General features: G+C 37.1%; 1 protein-coding gene across 3 annotated transcripts; it reads left to right on the top strand.

Moving 5' to 3' along the window:
- The first annotated feature begins 1,302 nt into the window (after positions 1-1,302).
- Positions 1,303-16,615, top strand: zmp:0000000521 (spindlin-W). Of its 3 annotated transcripts, none has more exons than XM_017722471.2 (5): positions 1,303-1,415; positions 2,340-2,378; positions 6,342-6,589; positions 10,193-10,426; positions 12,628-16,615. In XM_017722471.2, exons 2-5 carry the CDS (start codon positions 2,359-2,361, stop codon positions 12,831-12,833), a joined length of 708 nt encoding a protein of 235 aa, XP_017577960.1. In that variant the 5' UTR covers positions 1,303-1,415; positions 2,340-2,358; the 3' UTR covers positions 12,834-16,615. The 3 variants fall into 3 exon arrangements, with proteins under 3 accessions (XP_017577960.1, XP_017577961.1, XP_017577962.1); XM_017722472.2 differs by having other exon boundaries at positions 1,306-1,415; positions 2,337-2,378; XM_017722473.2 differs by lacking the exon at positions 2,340-2,378 and having other exon boundaries at positions 1,384-1,415.
- The last annotated feature ends 541 nt before the right edge of the window (positions 16,616-17,156 follow it).

Here is a 17,156-nt window from a genome sequence, read left to right as displayed (position 1 = left end):
AGGGTTAGGACCACCACAGAGCAGGTATTATTTCGGTGGTGGATCATTCTCATCACTGCGACACTGACGTGGTGGTGATGTGATACTGTGTGTTGCGCTGATAAGAGTGGATCAGACGCAGCAGTGCTGCTGGAGTTTTTAAACACTGTGTCCACCCACTGTCCAATCTATTAGATGCATTTACCTTGTTGGTCCACCTTGTAGATGTAAACACAGAGACGGAAGCTAAACTACTGCTGCACAGTTTGTGTTGGTCATCCTCTAGTCCTTCAACAGTGGTCACAGGATGGTTGGTGGACTATTCTCAGGACACTGAAGTGTTTAAAAACTAGCAGCACTGCTGTGTCTGATCCACTCATACCAGCACAACACACACTAACACGCCACCACCACATCAGTGTGGCTGCAGTTCTGAGAATGATCCACCGCTCAAATAATACCTGCTCTGTGGTGGTCCTGTGGGAGTCCTGACCACTGAAGAAAAGAGTAAAACAGGACTAACAAGATGTGCAGAGAAACAGATGGACTACAATCCATGTAACTACAATCCAAATGTAATTCAATGGGCCAATTCAATTGGGAAATTTTAAAGTAAATTTGTGCATTACCATTTTGGCTCTACGAGGTTTAACTTGCAACACAGGTCGGCCAAGATTAGAATAATAAATCACCTGCTTGGAGCAAAAGTCGACTGATTCCGATCTTGGTCAGTTCTGATCGGGCACCACTATTATCAAAGTCCTTAAGATCCAGCAAGTCAACCGAAACGTCCTGGTCTCTGAATGGTCTAACCACAGGCGGAGTGTGCCCTCTTGTGGTAATTACGATGTAAAGCATCGCTGTTCAAAGCAATATTTAGCCATTTTTTGCTACCTTAGCGTCTTGTTCCGCTGTGTCACGTCATTAGCATTAGTTTAATGCTCCTAATTTAGCACTTCACAGTATAATCCCTATAAATCCCTACAAACATGCATAAACTTTATAAACATTGTTATTTTCCTACAAGCGTGTAATTACATTAATAACCTAGTTACTACACACATCATAAACAGCCCGCTGATATAAGCGTTTATTAAATACTCGTCGTCACAGTTTCTAATGCTTGCCAGACTGAGTGATAAATGTGATCTCAGTGTCACTTCCAGAGCGTAAAGTGAAGGTATGCACGTCTCCAAGTTCACACACCCGCACGTTTGAGAAGGAAGAGCTGGGAGAAAGAGAACTCTATTTCCCAAAACACCATGCGAAGACAAGCCAACGCTCTCGTCCAACATTCCTTCGCCACTGCATTATGGTTTCTGTAGTTTTCAGTCCTTGATGACTGGCGCCTCCTTGACGTCGCTACTGGGCCAGTCTATGAGGTAGACGATTCTCTGCAGAGGGAAGTCCGACATAGACATGAAAATAAAGGCCAGGTAATTTTTTATTATAACAGTGCGACCAGAGGAGGCTTGTACGTGACTTTGACAGCCAAAAACATAAAGAAAGAAAGCAAATAAAGATGGCTTTGCCTGTTGCGCATGTTACCGTAAAGACAATGGTTAGCTGATGTTAGCTAGGTTGGCTAGCAGTGTTGGTCGTTTGGTCGCCTGCTGGTAGTCGGAGGGTTTTTTTAGTGACGTTAAACACAGTAGTTAGCAGTTCTGTTGAATATCAGCATACTTTGGCGAACACATTACTGGTACACTGTTTGGACAGTAATGAAAGCGGTATTCCTGTTTACAGGCATGAAAAGCTATAAACACCGTTGTTTTAGCTGCAGTGGAAAATAGGCTAGCGTTAAGTAAACTAACCCAGGCAGCAAGGTTAGGTCTCTCGCAGTATTGCCGCAGTATTACCACTTGTGCTGATAAACAGTGTAATATGTCTCTTTGTACAGTAAGAACATGTATGATTTAGATTACAGCCCAGCCAGTTTATCCATGCAGCGCCGGATTAATTTTATGGAGCTGATTATGCAACACGGGCGATGTTGTTGACATCCGGCGCTGCAGTTAACGTAGGTTAGCTGAGTCAAAGCAGCAATCAGCGAGCAGCAGATGACAAGAAGAAAATTTGACAGTGTACTGAAGAGCCAGAGGAGCCAGTTTCAGGGCTTATCTCGTTATAACAGACGATTCATCGTTATAACAAAGAGGTTATGGAATGAGGGGGTTACACACAAATAGTTGGTCTAGTTCTAGTAGTCCCACTCACTCCTGTCAAAATCACGTGTCTGCCCACAAATGTAAACTTTGCGAGTGTGCTTGTGACTGTATGCATGACTTATTCCCCCTGCCGTTCACATGGTTAATTCTGCATTTCCCTTAATTTTCTGCCTTCTGACACTTTGCCAGCAGCTGTTGTTGAATTGGAAACATGTCCAAGAAAAGGGGCAGGTAAGTGCAATAGATTTTCCAGTGTAAGATACACAAACATTAACAGGTCAAGCTGTATTGTGTAAGGAGCTTTCTTGGTTTAACCCATTCATGTTCAGCCACTAAATGTAGAATGATAAAGAAAACTGCTGCACAACTTGTTGTGATTGGTGTAAAATGGTGTGGAGTTATACCTCAGGTGAGCATCTCACAGTACTTGTTTTACTTTTCTGATGTAATGTTCGTGCGTTGATTCACGGTCAAATTTAGAATTTCTATTGTTTTGGTAAAAATGAGCAGTCAAAGAAGCAATGATCAATAGACTAAATTCAATCTGAAGTGATAAAAGCTCACTTGTAACCATATGGTTTGATCATTTTGCTGCTAAGGCCCAGTCACACTTGCATTTAGTAGCGAAAAATTCACAAACAAATTTACATTAATTTCAAACTGCCACGATGGCTGATTTTGCTTCTTGAACATCCAAATTGAGTCCAAGCAGAGCAAAAGCTAAATCAGCGAGCATCTAAGCACAAACTTTCCCAACTGGCTATGAGTAAACATATATATAATATGCAGTCAGGTGCAGGTGTAAGATTGTATTAGTGTCTTTTGATGTTTTACTGTTTGTTTTAAATGAGTGAACTCACTAGCTGTGATGTTAGCTCCATGGCTAACTGCAGCTGCGCACAACTCATTTCACTGTTGGCCACCATGCCAGTTGTTATATACCTTTTTGCTACAGATTAGCATGTCGCACAGTGCTGTAGCAAGTGTTTAGTTGTCTGATACACACACACACACACACACACACACACACACACACACACACACACATATATATACATATGCATATATGTTTACTTTTATAATTACACTAACATTTTTCATAATTGGGTTTTATTGTTTTGGATGAACTCACAGGATCTCACAGGAATTGTTTTGCTTATCTGATGCAATTTTCATACTCACAATCAAATTTGTTTTTTTTTTATTGTTTTTTTCTATTGTTTTGTTTAAAAATCAGTAGTATAAGAAGTAATGATAAAGAGACTAAATTTAACCTGATAAATTTAAAAACAAATTTTTTGTCATTGGGCTGATCCTTTTGAAAAAAATCTTAAAGTTTGTGTTTAGGCAAGCTCAGAGAACATATAGACTAAACATATAAACTTTGCTATATCCGTGGTAAGAGCAAGCTCCCACTCCTGTATGTTGAAATGTCACATAAAAGAAAGTTTGCTATTAAACTGCAACACTGTTTGTAATAACACCAGCTACTACTACTGTACTTTATTACTGTCAGAAAAACTTAATTACCACACTTGGTAGTTTGCTGATTTGTTTACAGTGTCTTGGTGAAATTTTCTACAGTCCCATTTGTTTTTACCATAGAGAAAACCAGCTTAGATCTGGAGCTCCCTATATGGGTGCAACACCAACTACAGAATAATGAGACAATTTTAGTTGTTCATAACATTAATAAATAAAGTATTAGGGCTGCTTACGATTAGAATAATTAGTTGAAATTGCTTGTTGTAGTTTGTTTTAATTGCTCTAAAGTGAATAGGTATATGAGGGCACAACATAACCCTCATCGGAATGTGTTTATTACCTTAATTAATTCAGCTTGTACCTGAATATATAAATCCATTAATATTTCCAGTTTGCATCACTAGCATCCTGTAACAGTAACAGTGGCTGCAACTCATCTGTAACTGTACCCTCACATACTACTATGTTACCTCTTGTTTCAAGGGAAACTGGAGCTTTCCGTTTTAGTAATGCTTTGGTTAGTTTGCAGGTTGTTAAATTATTAGTAGATTTTCATGAGCAGCATAGTCTGCCAGCATCCTCTGTGCTAGCTTTACTGATGTTACTGATATTACTGACATTAGCAGTGAGTTTTGTTTGTAAATTATACTTTGGACTCAATGCACTTCGGTGATAAACAAATTCACCACATGGCAGTAGCTGGAAATAACTGTTTTCAAGACGTTATTGACATGTTAACTTTGACACCACTTAAAACTGTATTTAACAATTTATTGACCAGCATGGCTTTTTATGGTTTAATTTATGACTTTAGGGGTACTTTAAAAATACCAGTCTTATCTGAAGCCAACCTTTATGGCAACAGTCATGCTGAATTCTACATACTTGAGTTGGAAGAGTAGATTTTGATAAAGGCCAAGTTGCATGAGAGTTGTCTTTTCTAGCACTTTATCAGAAAGACTCAAAACACTCATGCCTTGCTTCATCCAAACATCCAGAGAACATTTGTAATCAGTCATAATGCTCACAATGCAAATAAAATATTTAGTGAATTGATAAACTCTCATTTTCAGATTATGTCCTTGTACTGGCTAATATTGCAGTAATGATAAACAATATTGTGGCCATCTTTTTACAGTATTTCGCTGCTACTATAGGATAAGTCACACATCCAGATTGAGTTTAAGTTCTTCAACAAGTAGTACGTAACTACTACTGCTTTGTCTTTGCTGACCTCTGAAGGGATGGGGCCTCATAGCACCTCTAAAGTAATGTTTCAGGATGCTTTACTTTTGAGGTTTTACTGCTTGTTTTAAATAAGTTACCCAGCTTTCTGGCTGTGATGTTAGCTCCATGGCAGTTGCACATAAGTCATTTCACTGCTGCCAACCTTGCCAGGTATCTACAAACTTTTGCTACAGATTAGAATGTAGCACAATGCTGTGGCAAGCTATCTAAACTTTTGGTTTGTCTTAGTGTGCAGCACTATTTGCCCAAGGTTTGCATAATCTCTGCAATTTTCTATGATTTCAGACTGTCTTCCACCCTCTAGAGAAGAGATGTCCACTGCCGAGGACTGACCGTTAATATAACCCCTATCTCTTGTCTTATAACTTATTAATAATACATATACATTATGGATAGATTTTGATAATTGATAGTTATATTTATTCAGGATTTGGTAAAGTTTGCTGGGTATGTTTTGTGGAAGTTTGGTGCTCGTGCTTTGTAATTACATACGTTATATTGTTAATATTAATTTCTTTAGATGTGTAGGTATATATGACTGTTTTATTGATTTATTGTGAATTAGTGTGTGAATTAAGTCTTTGACTGCAAAGCACTAATAATAAAATCACTGCTAATATTACTATTTCTATATGAATATTACAGGAATATAATTATCTATTATAATGTTGGTCAGTTGTGTGTCTAGTGTGACTGCGGCTTTACTCTGATTACTTTTACCAATTATAGCTGTCGCTGTCAATTATAGAAGAAACTGAGTCAACTTATTGATCAATCTGTTTCAAACCATGAAAGTAAACTGAACATTAACAAGCTATGTATATGCTTTAAACTGAAATGAATCCCTTAAAAACACATAAACATGTGGCCAAAAATGCATAGAAAAGAGTTTTTTCTTACTGTAAAGGAGACCAATAGGGCAATTTAAAGTGTGCTGTGCAAAGTGTTACTGTGCAAAATGCAAACAAATCAGTGCAGTTTAATTGAGTAATTGTAACAGCACTACTATAAGTGTGAATTGGTTGTAATTTTTCAGTTGCAGGCATGCATAAAATGTCTTTATTAGGCATTTTAAGCAAGTAGTATTAAGATGTAATAATTTCTGTGAATTTACATTGACCAAACATGGTAGTAAATGCAACTAAAGGGTCAAATTTCTGTTACAAGCATGTTCTGAATGTCGGCATGTCTTGTTAATTATAACTCATAAACAGCTGACCATTCATTTTACAGTGATGCGTAGGTCACTCTGAAAGTGTAATAATAAATTGCTGAGGCCTGTAATACATACAGAGGGTATTTAAAAGCAAGTCAAGTGAGCTGAAGAAGACATTCGTCAGCTTTTAACAAAAGCTTAACAATTATTTATTTATTGTTACTATCTGAAAGTGTTATTGTTGGTTCTGCTGTTCAATGTAATACACATTTTTCATTTTTCTGTAAATTTTTTCCATCCCATAGGAAACGCAGCAGTGGGGAGCTGAGCGACACACTCACCCTCGACCCCAACAACCTGTTGGGCAAGAGGATACAGCACAGTTGGAGGGAGAAAGGTGCGCTCACTAAGTGGAAAGGCACAGTGCTTGACCGGCTCAGCGTCAACTCCTCGCTATACATGGTGAAATACGACGGCTTTGACTGCGTCTATGGTATCGAGCTGTTCAAAGATGAAAGGGTGTCCAACCTGCAGGTTCTCACCGAGAAAGTGGGTGAGTACTGTTGGGTCAAAACAGGAAGCCACCACAGTGCACACAGGAAGTTAGCTGAGCACATCTCACATTGCAAGGGAGGCAGAAAGTCTTCTGGACGTTTTTTTTCTTCCTACAAACAAAAAAGCTGCTTTTTATCTAATGTACAACACGCTGGCTAAATTACTATTGCAGTACATTGCACACCATTTTAAACTGAGTGTCCAAGATGAGCTCCTCTAAGCCTATGTTTAGAACAGTCTTGTTAGGACTTATAATACCTCAGCAAATTTGAATCAAGCAGATCAAACTTATGTATCAGTTTAGATCAGTGTCCTATTTAGATTTGGAAAGAAAAGGACATACATTGACGAACAAGCTTTTTGTGTACTGAACAAGCTGTGATGTAATGTCATGATGCTTTTGTTTGAATGAAGAGTTTGTTGGGTGTAACATGCTTTTTATGTTAACTAGCTTTATGATGATTGAGGCAATCCATAATGTAATATCATGCTACTTTTGTTCAGCTGAGAAGCTTATTTGGTATTCACAAGTTTGTACCAGGGCAGGTTTTTTCAGTGTGAGCAAAATGCTCAAAATGCTACCACAATTTTGATTTAGGAACACCTAAGCAAGAACAGAGTTTTACCTGTTTTACCTGCATAGCTGTCCAGTTTAGTTAAGAACTGGTGGTTTACCTTAAGTCTTTTGTCTTTGCTGTGGTCTCATAATAGTGACTTAATAACCCTATTCCAAAAAGGATGGACAAGTATGTAAAATTATAAAATATTAAAAACAGAAAACAGTGATTTATAAATCTACTTAGATATTTACTTGATATTTGAATAAAAACAGTACAAAAACAAGATATGTGATTTTTTTAATATGCTCATTCTGAACTGCAACAAATTCCAAAAAAAGTTGTAACAGATACAGTTTAAGACTTGGAACCTTCAGAAGTGTTAACTCTTCAGAAGAACACTCATATTTGGGTATATAAGGAGCAAGAAGAAAAGGTCTAGATCTTTATGAGCAAGTATGGGTCAATGCAAGGATGTTGACTGCAAGGATTTTAGCTGTTTCAAACTTTTTGGAGCTTAATATCTTCAGCAGATTCAGGGGATCCAGAAAAAATAATAAGGCCAGAAACACTACTGAATGTCTGTGACAGCACTGCTTCTGTGATGGGGTGGAGAAGTGGTAAGTTTGTATGTAGGATATCACCACATGGGTTCAGAAATACTTTGACAAACCCCTGGCATTTCCATTGGCAGTCAGCTAATTTCCAGCTATTGTTGATAAACACTGTTGCTGTATGCACATTTGCTTTAAAAGTTGAAAGAGTTAGAGTTAAGTCCTATGTTAACAGCATCCAATAACGATGCCAAGTTCTCAAGCTCATCTGACATTGATTGCCAGTGCAAATGTGTATTGTGGTTTTTTATGTAAATAATGGATGTGATGTTCTCTGGGCCAAAGAAGAAAACAACCATCCAGACTTAAGTGTGAAGTTTTAAAGCAAAGGTGTGTGTAACTTTAACATCTGTGAGTTTATTGCTGGACCAATTTGGAGAAACATACTTTGCTTTCTAGATGAAGTCTTTTTCTGAGACGTCCATGCTTGCTTTAACATAACACCACCAAGCCATGTTCTGCTTGTGAATAAACAGTGTGGTTGCGTAATCAGAATGGTGAGCGGGTGATTGGCTGACCAAGTTAAAAAAGGAACAGTCATTCATTGAAAAAATTGTGTAAGACACAACAATTAAAAACCTATACACAGTAGCATAGCTAAAGACTCATATAACAGAAGAAAGGCAAAAAATATGCTTTCAAAACTGAGTTTTTCAGTTTTTGTCTTCAGTCCACAAACAGTTATTAAGTGTTCCTATAAAGAGAGGTGATGCAACACGGTGGTAAACGTGCTCCTGTGCCAACTTTTTTAAAACATAAAACAATGACATTCATAAGGTAAAACATCAAATATTGTAATTTTGCAAAGTTTACTAATCACTACTTTCTGCTTTTATTAGCATTTTACAAACTTTCCCATTTTTGTGGGAATAAGGCTTGTAAATCTCTTACTGTTTGCTACACGGCAGCATCAGAGAAACAGTTAATACTAGGCTCAACTACATATTTGAAGCACTATTAGCCAGTACGGCACTATCAGATTAAAGCCAAGCTTGTTGATTTTACATGCTAACAGGATGTTAAGCAAAACAGCCAGCAGTTAAATGGCCCTCTTAACAACAGAGAAATGCATTGAAGTTAAAACTAGGGGAAAATATGTTTTGTATACACATAAAACATTGACACAATTAGTCATCAATAAAATTAAACTTCACAAATGAAATGAAAGAAACAGCAAGGAAAGAACATCATAGATTCTGAATGACTGAAAATGATCCTAATATTCTTTAGGTAATATTTAAGGGCTTGCATGGCATAGAAAAAATCTGATCATGTAATTAAACATCATCTTTGACTGATAGGGAATAAAATATAATAATATGAAAAATAAATGGAACAGTTGTCTGATTGTTGCTTCATGATCAGACACTTTCCACCCAGTCCTAACATTAAAATCCCTTTGTCAAGCAGCTAAACCTGAGAGACTCGTGTTCATATAGCCCTTCACTTACTGCGCAGAGATTCTAAGTTTAGCTTTATGAGAAACTATTACAAGACAATGCTGAACTTGTGCATGTGCAATTTTTTGAATATTATGATTTTTGAGGATGTTGAATATCGTAGCGCTTTGTGTTTTTGTTATTCTAGGGTGGAGTTAATGTACAGTCCAGTCTTTTAGAATGTATCCCATAGCTATCCTAAGCTCCAAGTTCTTTTACAGTTTATCTGTAAGCTATTTTTTAATAATTGAGTAATCAAAGCATTCTGCTTTCTGTAGTTTCCTCTTGCATGTTTTGCTCGATCACACACTGCCATTATTTCAGGCTTTGTTTGCACGATTAGCAGTTTTTCTTACAACAATAGAGACTGTATAGACTGTAGTGCTTTCTTATTGTTTTGCAGGCTGTTGGACTGACTGGATGTATCATATGAACATGAACATCACAGAGTTTAATTGTATAAGCACACAACACAATTAATTGTAATTGTGTTTGTTTGTCTTAAATGGACATATAAGCTGAAGAAAGCCATAGTCACTACAGGGAAGCTGATTATAGCAAGGAAGTTACATGGCTGTTAGGTATCTTACATATACTGTTACATATATAACATAACTGTTACAGATATCTTAGTTGTCTCTTACCTCCATTACGTATTGAATAACGATATAATCAGTGTTTTCGTTAAGAGCTTAGATAAGATTTACACTAATGCTAGCTTGGTTGGATTTATTGGCATATAGTTGAGTGGTTAAGCTATCAGTTAGGTTGGTTGACACCTCAAGGATTCACAATTCTTTTACATATGTATGTAATGTATGTTGAGTATTGTAGTGAGAGAACATTGATTAAATGAAAGTGAAATGAAAACACACAGAAAACTGCATAACACGACAAATAACATACTGATATATTGAACCTCTTAATTATCCCTGTTCATTGAGTCTCACAGGCATTGAATTTCTAATGAGATTTGTCCTGTGTTTTACAGTAAACAACAAGATCAAGGTACCACATGACGCAGAGGATCTGGTGGGGAAAGCAGTGGAGCATCTCTTCGAGAAAGAAGATGGAGAGAAGAACGAGTGGAGAGGGATGGTGCTCTCTCGGGCCCCCATCATGACTAACTGGTATTACATCACATATGAGAAAGACCCAGTGCTGTACATGTACCAACTGTGGGACGACTACAAGGACGGCGACCTCCGAATTTTACCTGAGGCAGGTGAGTGACTATTGGCCTTACGCTGTCCAGTGGAATCATAGTGCGGTGTTCTGTCGGAAGATGCATTGCTGCATCATTACTTGCTTTACTTTCCAGTACCATTGCCTGTTCGTTGTCAGTCATGTGCTTCCTCTCTGGCAGTGATTCTGAAATGATTCACTTCAGGTTTGATCTTATGATTAAAGTACACAGCCAGTATATGCTGCGTATATAACATTTTGGTCATGCTTAAAAATAAAATCCCCTAGCAGTGTCACTGCACCGAAACAAATAGATTGAATTTATTTACCACGCAAATAGAATATATTAATTAAACACAGTTACATGCCCAAAGTAAAATAAATACTCATTTGAGTCAAGCAAATTCAGTGCAACCATTTTTTCAGTCTGTCTTTTTTGCATGTGAAAAACTAAACACTTCAATCAGTTTCACTTCCTAGTCTGTATTTTAAAATAGGTGTGTGGGCTGATATTTTTTCATACGGGTGTTGTCGTGAGTGCTCAGTCACCTTACGACAGCCTGTTTTTAAATAATTCTGTGGCTCGGCCACTTGCAGAGGGCTGAATAAGGTCATCTCCTGAGTGAGATTCTAAAAGCACAGTGTATGTTGGTTTCACATGGCTTTTTTCAGGAATAGCGCTGTGGTGTGTAATTTCAGTAGGTCTCGGTGTAGTCCAGCATTGGCTCTGGAATCAGTGAAGAGTGCAGTCTTTTATTTAAGGATTGCGTTGTTTCAGAGTTGTGTGAATCCAATTTAGAAATGAAAGGATCATGTTACGGCCCTGTGGAAGATATTAGTTCCAGTCATTCAGTGGTGCTAGCTGTAAGTGGATGCAGTGGATATTGAACTGTGAATGAGTTATTCCGAATTAGGAGTGAAAAAGTGACAAGAGGACACTCTTTTAGTAGTTGGCGATATACCAGCTGAAATTCTTTTTGAGGTGTGATTTTTGTCATTACATTAAATTGGTATGCAGCAAATGAACACAGATAATACAGTGTAAAACATGCAAAACACTGCCAGCTTATATTGTTGTTAGAGTGAGACATCAGATGGGTGGGGGCGGAATGGTTGAGGGGTTCACAAACATGTAATTTTTTTTTTTTTTTGGAACACAGCTATTTTTAAACGTTTGCCACTGATATTCCATCTGAAATATTTTTAAAAAGTTGTGTCTTTACTGTGCTCAATTCTGACCCGTTTCCACTTCAGTACTACTACATGAATATAAAACCAGTCATTAAGCAAAATGAAGCATATACAAAAATAATTTGATTCTGCTTAACTTGGCTGTAAAATAATCTTAAGTGACTTAAGAAAGAGTGACAATGTTGGCTTGACAAAGCTGGTTAAATTCTGCTTTTGTTGAGCATTGCTAATTTATTGGCTCTCAACTGAATTGATCAACCTACTCTAATGATAGAATACAGTCCAATTACAGAGAACATAGAATAGATATTGGCCACAAAGGCTTAATTAAGCATCCAAAATGGTTTTATTTGATATAAATATTCACAAATGCATTATAACATTATATATTCTGAATTCTAATTATACTGTGATGTACCTTTTTGGCCATACTGCCCACCACGAGGCCTAAGTTGATGCCAAATACAGTCAGCTGTTCACTATGGAACATGCTCTCATTTTGTAGATGGGCTAAGTTCTATAGCTATGCTAGCAAACTTGTAGCATCTGGGACTATTTTAATCTTACTTACACAATATCCCCCCTTATCCCACATGTAGTCCAGATGTTTGTGTATAAACTTTTCTTCTCTTGTTTTACACTGAATCTATCAAGGTAATGTAGCTAACAACTAATGGAGGCTCATGTAAAATTGAATGTATGTAAAAAAACATAAAATGGACTTATTTATGTGATTTCCGATACAGTTTAACATATTGTAATGAAAATGGACAAAAGTATTGATGCATTGCAGGCTGTAAGAAATATGAAAATACTGCAGATTTCTTACAGTCTGTGCAACTTTTGTTCATTCTTACACTTTCACAGTAAGAAATTCCCGTGCTAATGCCGGGATACTTGCAACTGAAAATTGAGTAAATTAGATGTTGCTTTACAGTATGTATACAGACATACTAATCATGGGAAGGATTTAAATAGTGGGTTAGAATTAGCTCCAACTAACACTGTGGAAAGAAATTCTAAATCTGTCCGTCCTTGTTTGCTCCTCAGAGAACAAACACCTGCTGCCTGCTGACCGTAAACCCGGTGAGGAGACGGAGAGCCTTGTGGGTAAGCAGGTGGAATATGTCACTGATAAAGGAGTGAAGAGAACCGGTCTAGTCATCTACCAAGTCCCCGCCAAGCCCTCCGTCTACTACATCAAATACGATGACGATTTCCACATTCACGTCTATGACCTGGTCAAGACGACCTAAAGAAAACAAGAACAAGTAAACGAAAGCAAAACTCACCGTCACCTCCCCATAGCTCATGTCGTCACCTCTCGTTGTTCTGTCTCCACCTTGAGTTGCTATGGAGGGGTGGTGCATGGAGGGGTGCAACTGTGTGAAGTGTCTATGGTTTGTTAATTCACGCGTGTCATATTCGTGGATGTCACACCGTTGACGTAAGCTTAGAGAACAAAGCTCAATCAGGAATTGCTAAAAGGCAGTTGCAGTTGTTTAGCTCAAAGAATGTTGAGAGACATGCCGTTATGGGATTTAATATTTAGCCATTTTCACTTTCAGCCATTCCTGATTGGAGGCTTAATTGGAAACAGGAATAATTAGGAAACAAGTGTTCCCAGAGGTACACAGTGTATTTATTGATGTTCATACCTTAGTATGTATCAGTAATAGTTCTGCGCAATTACACATGACGTTATAGAAATGTTTAAGTTGTATGTGTTGAAATGCTTAAATTTGGGGTTGAATAGCACCATACCTTTTTGATTGTTTTGCGTCCTCACTTAAAGAGGATTGATTTAAAATGTGACTGGTGGTCAATAGCTGTGTGTCACATACAGTGATTCCCAATACATTCTTATAGCTGAATATTTGGACAGTAAATAGCACTCAAGCTAAGAAATGTTAAGCTAATAGTTATAATTTCTATAAGAATTAAGAAAGCTATTTATTGACTCAGTGAGCTGAAAGGTTTTTTGTTTCTCTTGCAAATGTTTTCCATTGCAGTTCAGAAAGTTTTGTCAAGGTTGACATAAAAAACTGCAATTTAAGTGTAGCACTCTCAGTCAAATTCCAGTAATTTCACAGTTTTGTACTAAATCCTTAGTGCAAGATGACTACACTTTCCAGTGGAAGATTTGATATCAAAGTAAAAAAAAAAAGTTTTCTGTGGAGAAATTGTAGTCAAAAGACCAACGTAGAAGAAAGGTCGCCCAAAGCTTTTTAAAACCCCATGTGTAGCATCATCAGTTAAGGGTTCTGGAATACAGGTCGTCTGTTCTTCCTTGTAAAATCATAATTCTTCATTCTGCATTATTTTTGACTTAAAAATGTGAATAGCAGAAAAGCACGTGTATGTGCACACAAAAGCATTAGCTCATCAGCATCTACGTGCCGTTGTGTCAAAACTTGCGGCAAGCAAACTTTGAACATAATCGGTAGGAATATGTACGCCATGAAAAGGAAGCTGTTCTGTTGCTAAAAATATATTTATGTGTGACTGAAAATTGAGATATTACGTCAAACAAAATAATGTAAAAAATGATGACCATATGCCTCAACTGTTAAATTCAATTTACATTTTCTATGTAGTGGGAGAGAATGGCTAATAGGGTTATCTAGCTAAGCAAACCCAGATGTACCTAAAGTTTGATTTAAAACAAGTCTATCCAGCAGGCTGGATAAGCAGAAAAAATATATAAAATTGAAATTTCCTTCTGATTCTCCAGTTGAAGGGATGTTTTAACTGACAGGGTTTTGGAGGCAGCTTATGCTAGCCAAACAATTCATCATGCAATGAGAATCTCATTTGAATCATAGAAATTAAATGAGGAGAGTGGCCAAACCTATTCAGATCAATACTCCCTATCAGTTGGTATCCTCCGGATGGTCTGTTTTGAACGTTTCACCCAGCAACAAAATGGAACTAGGTGAATAATTTGATGGTAGTGTTGCACTTCATAACCAGACTAGCCTAGTAGCTAGCTAAACAAGCATATTATGAGTTAAGATTTTCTGTCATCACTGTTGAATTCCTAAAAGGATACAATTAACCCTTCATATTTTATCACAGCTGTGTTAGATGTAGCAGCACAGAACAGTTGGTTGTATTTACTGTGCACATTCTAACTCTAATTCATAAACTCTGGTTGATGTGTTGTCATCATTACATTAAAATTGGGATCCCAATGACCTTTTCATAGTTTCTATCCAGTTTTCATCTAAAACGGTGCCCGAATTGTTTGCTGCTCATATAGCATGAGGTGAAAATAAAAAAAGAAAAATTAAATATTATTGTTGAAGTTGGGTGACTAAGTCGATCCAGAAATACCAAAACAAGGATGTGAGTTCATGTACTTGTTTCCCCTCTTATACATATCCAGATATTAGCACCACTTTTTAATGGGCTCATGTTATTGCACGTTATTTAGAAACAGATGACGTTCATCATTCGACAGTTCACAGAATGTGCTCCTTTTCAGAATGGTTAAGTGGCGTAACCATGTATGTATTTAAATGTATTTTTTGTAAATACTGCAGGTATGCTTGAAATTATAGTTTTTATTTGTTGGCCTATATTTGCTCTTAGCAATTGCACTTTATCTTAGCCCTGGTATAGTTCCTCAAGTCATAGAGGAACTGAGCTATGAAAACAATTCAGCCAGTTAATTAAAAAACGCTCGGAGAGGCCATTAGTTATAATCAGCGGATTGTTATCTTGAGATAACTGGTTAAGTATCCTGTATTCTCAAGATAACAAAGTTGTTATCTCAAGATAACAATCCAGAAAATTATAGCAACAGCTCATGGCCTTTCTAAAAAAAAAAGTAGGATTATTTCTTTTTTAAACTTCAAATTGAGCAGACTGACACTGAAAGGTGCAAAACGGTTTGCTAGACAGTCACCAAAGGCAAATTTTGATTTGGAATAATACTATTGTTTTCTTTTGGCTTCACTTTTTTCATTGATTAAGCAAAGATGCTATTGTAAACTAGCTCCATTTTAAATTAGATTGATTTCAGTTTGATTAAAATCTCAATTTAATCAGAAAGAAAGTTACGTGGGATGTATGTTCTTAACACATGCATCTTGTCCCTTGAACTTTTAATGATTTGATTGTTTTGAATATGTAAAATTGAAAGCACAACACTGACGTGCATGAACAAGATTGCATTTGAATTCCAGTTCGCCATGTTTGGTATGACTGTGTTTGGGATGCCGTTTCCAGTCAGTTCTCTCCACTTTTAGCATTTACTGCATGCAGTTTTATTGTCCCTGAGACAGTTACACGTCTCCACATTACATTAGTGCCAATGTGCTTGAGACAGGGAATCAGTAGTTGTGTGTTAGTCCACCATTTATTTGTACAGGATTATCAAGACTGCACACCTTGCTGAATTTGGGTCTTTTCATGAATAGAAAAAAGCCTTTCAGATAGGATGGGCATTTATCCTAATACGTTGTAAAGTTTGCTGTATCATTGGCATTGAAACATCGTTGACTTAACCCTGCTGTACACTTTTCAGGTTGCGGATTATGCTTCTGTTTTCTTTTCCCTTTTCGCCGTTCTTCATAGTATTCACAAACTACATTCAGGTGGAAAGATCTATGTATTCACTTGCACTTATTTTCAACAGACCCTCATAAGTACTTGTACTATACTTTATTTCTCGTCTTGAGAGTTTCATGGCCCCCCCTGAACACAATGAGAAAAACGTTAATCTCAAGCTTTGACATGTTTGATTAAAGCAAATGATGTACATGCTGCATTATCCGTTTCTTTCTCTCTTGTTAATTGTGCATAAGTAATTCTCTTTCTGGTTCCTCCGTAAATGTGGTTTCGTGTGCAGTCCGCAAGCTTCCGGTACTTTTCCTGGTTCCCTCTATTATCGGTGTTCCTGTTTCTTTGCTGCTTTTTTTTGCCAAAGTTAACTTTTCAGTAGGCAGCGTTAAGGAGTGTCAAAACTGTTCATGTTGTCTGTTTGTGTAACGATGCTATCATAAATAATAAAAGAGATATTTTTTGCACTGAAGGTGGTGTCTGTCATGAGTGAAAAGGAGGGCTTACTGCCATGAAGAATGTGCATCACTTGCAGAACATTTTATTAATTTGATTTGCAAATCTATGTTCACATCATGAGCCAGCTAGGAAAAAGATGAACTCTTTGGCTTGTGCTCAACATAAGCTTCTCTCATAGAAGGCTGCCTTTAATATCAGTTATTATGAGTGATGCTTGGACCCAGTTTGGTTCTAATAGTAATAAAATGCTTAGAAAGTTCTTTGGACTTGATTTGTGTCTTATATGTACTGATTCATTTGACCTTTTTAACCTTGTTTGTTGTAACTTGTTTAAAAGACAAAATTTGTTTCCTGTCATGATTTATTACTTTTGTCTGCCTTTAAAATGGCTTGTGATTTTTAATTATTACACACCAGAAAATAATCATTAACCAATAATGTTATACCCTCCCCTATAAGATTTTATTTGGTGTCCTTGAGGTTATCTTAACGAGGACTAATCCATACAGGTGGGTGGATAGATACTGATCTACGATGCATAGATTCTTCTCGAG

The sequence above is a fragment of the Pygocentrus nattereri genome, chromosome 19 (genome assembly GCF_015220715.1).
Source record: "Pygocentrus nattereri isolate fPygNat1 chromosome 19, fPygNat1.pri, whole genome shotgun sequence".
Classification (NCBI taxonomy): Eukaryota; Metazoa; Chordata; class Actinopteri; order Characiformes; family Serrasalmidae; genus Pygocentrus; species Pygocentrus nattereri.
This window is presented reverse-complemented; position numbering and strand designations above follow the sequence as displayed.

Excerpts from the sequence above, each read along its gene's own strand:
- zmp:0000000521 (XM_017722471.2), top strand. The coding sequence starts at position 2,359 with ATGTCCAAGAAAAGGGGCAG. Across the intron at positions 2,379-6,341 it reads ATGTCCAAGAAAAGGGGCAG|GAAACGCAGCAGTGGGGAGC; the intron begins GTAAGTGCAATA and ends TCCATCCCATAG. Across the intron at positions 6,590-10,192 it reads GGTTCTCACCGAGAAAGTGG|TAAACAACAAGATCAAGGTA; the intron begins GTGAGTACTGTT and ends TGTGTTTTACAG.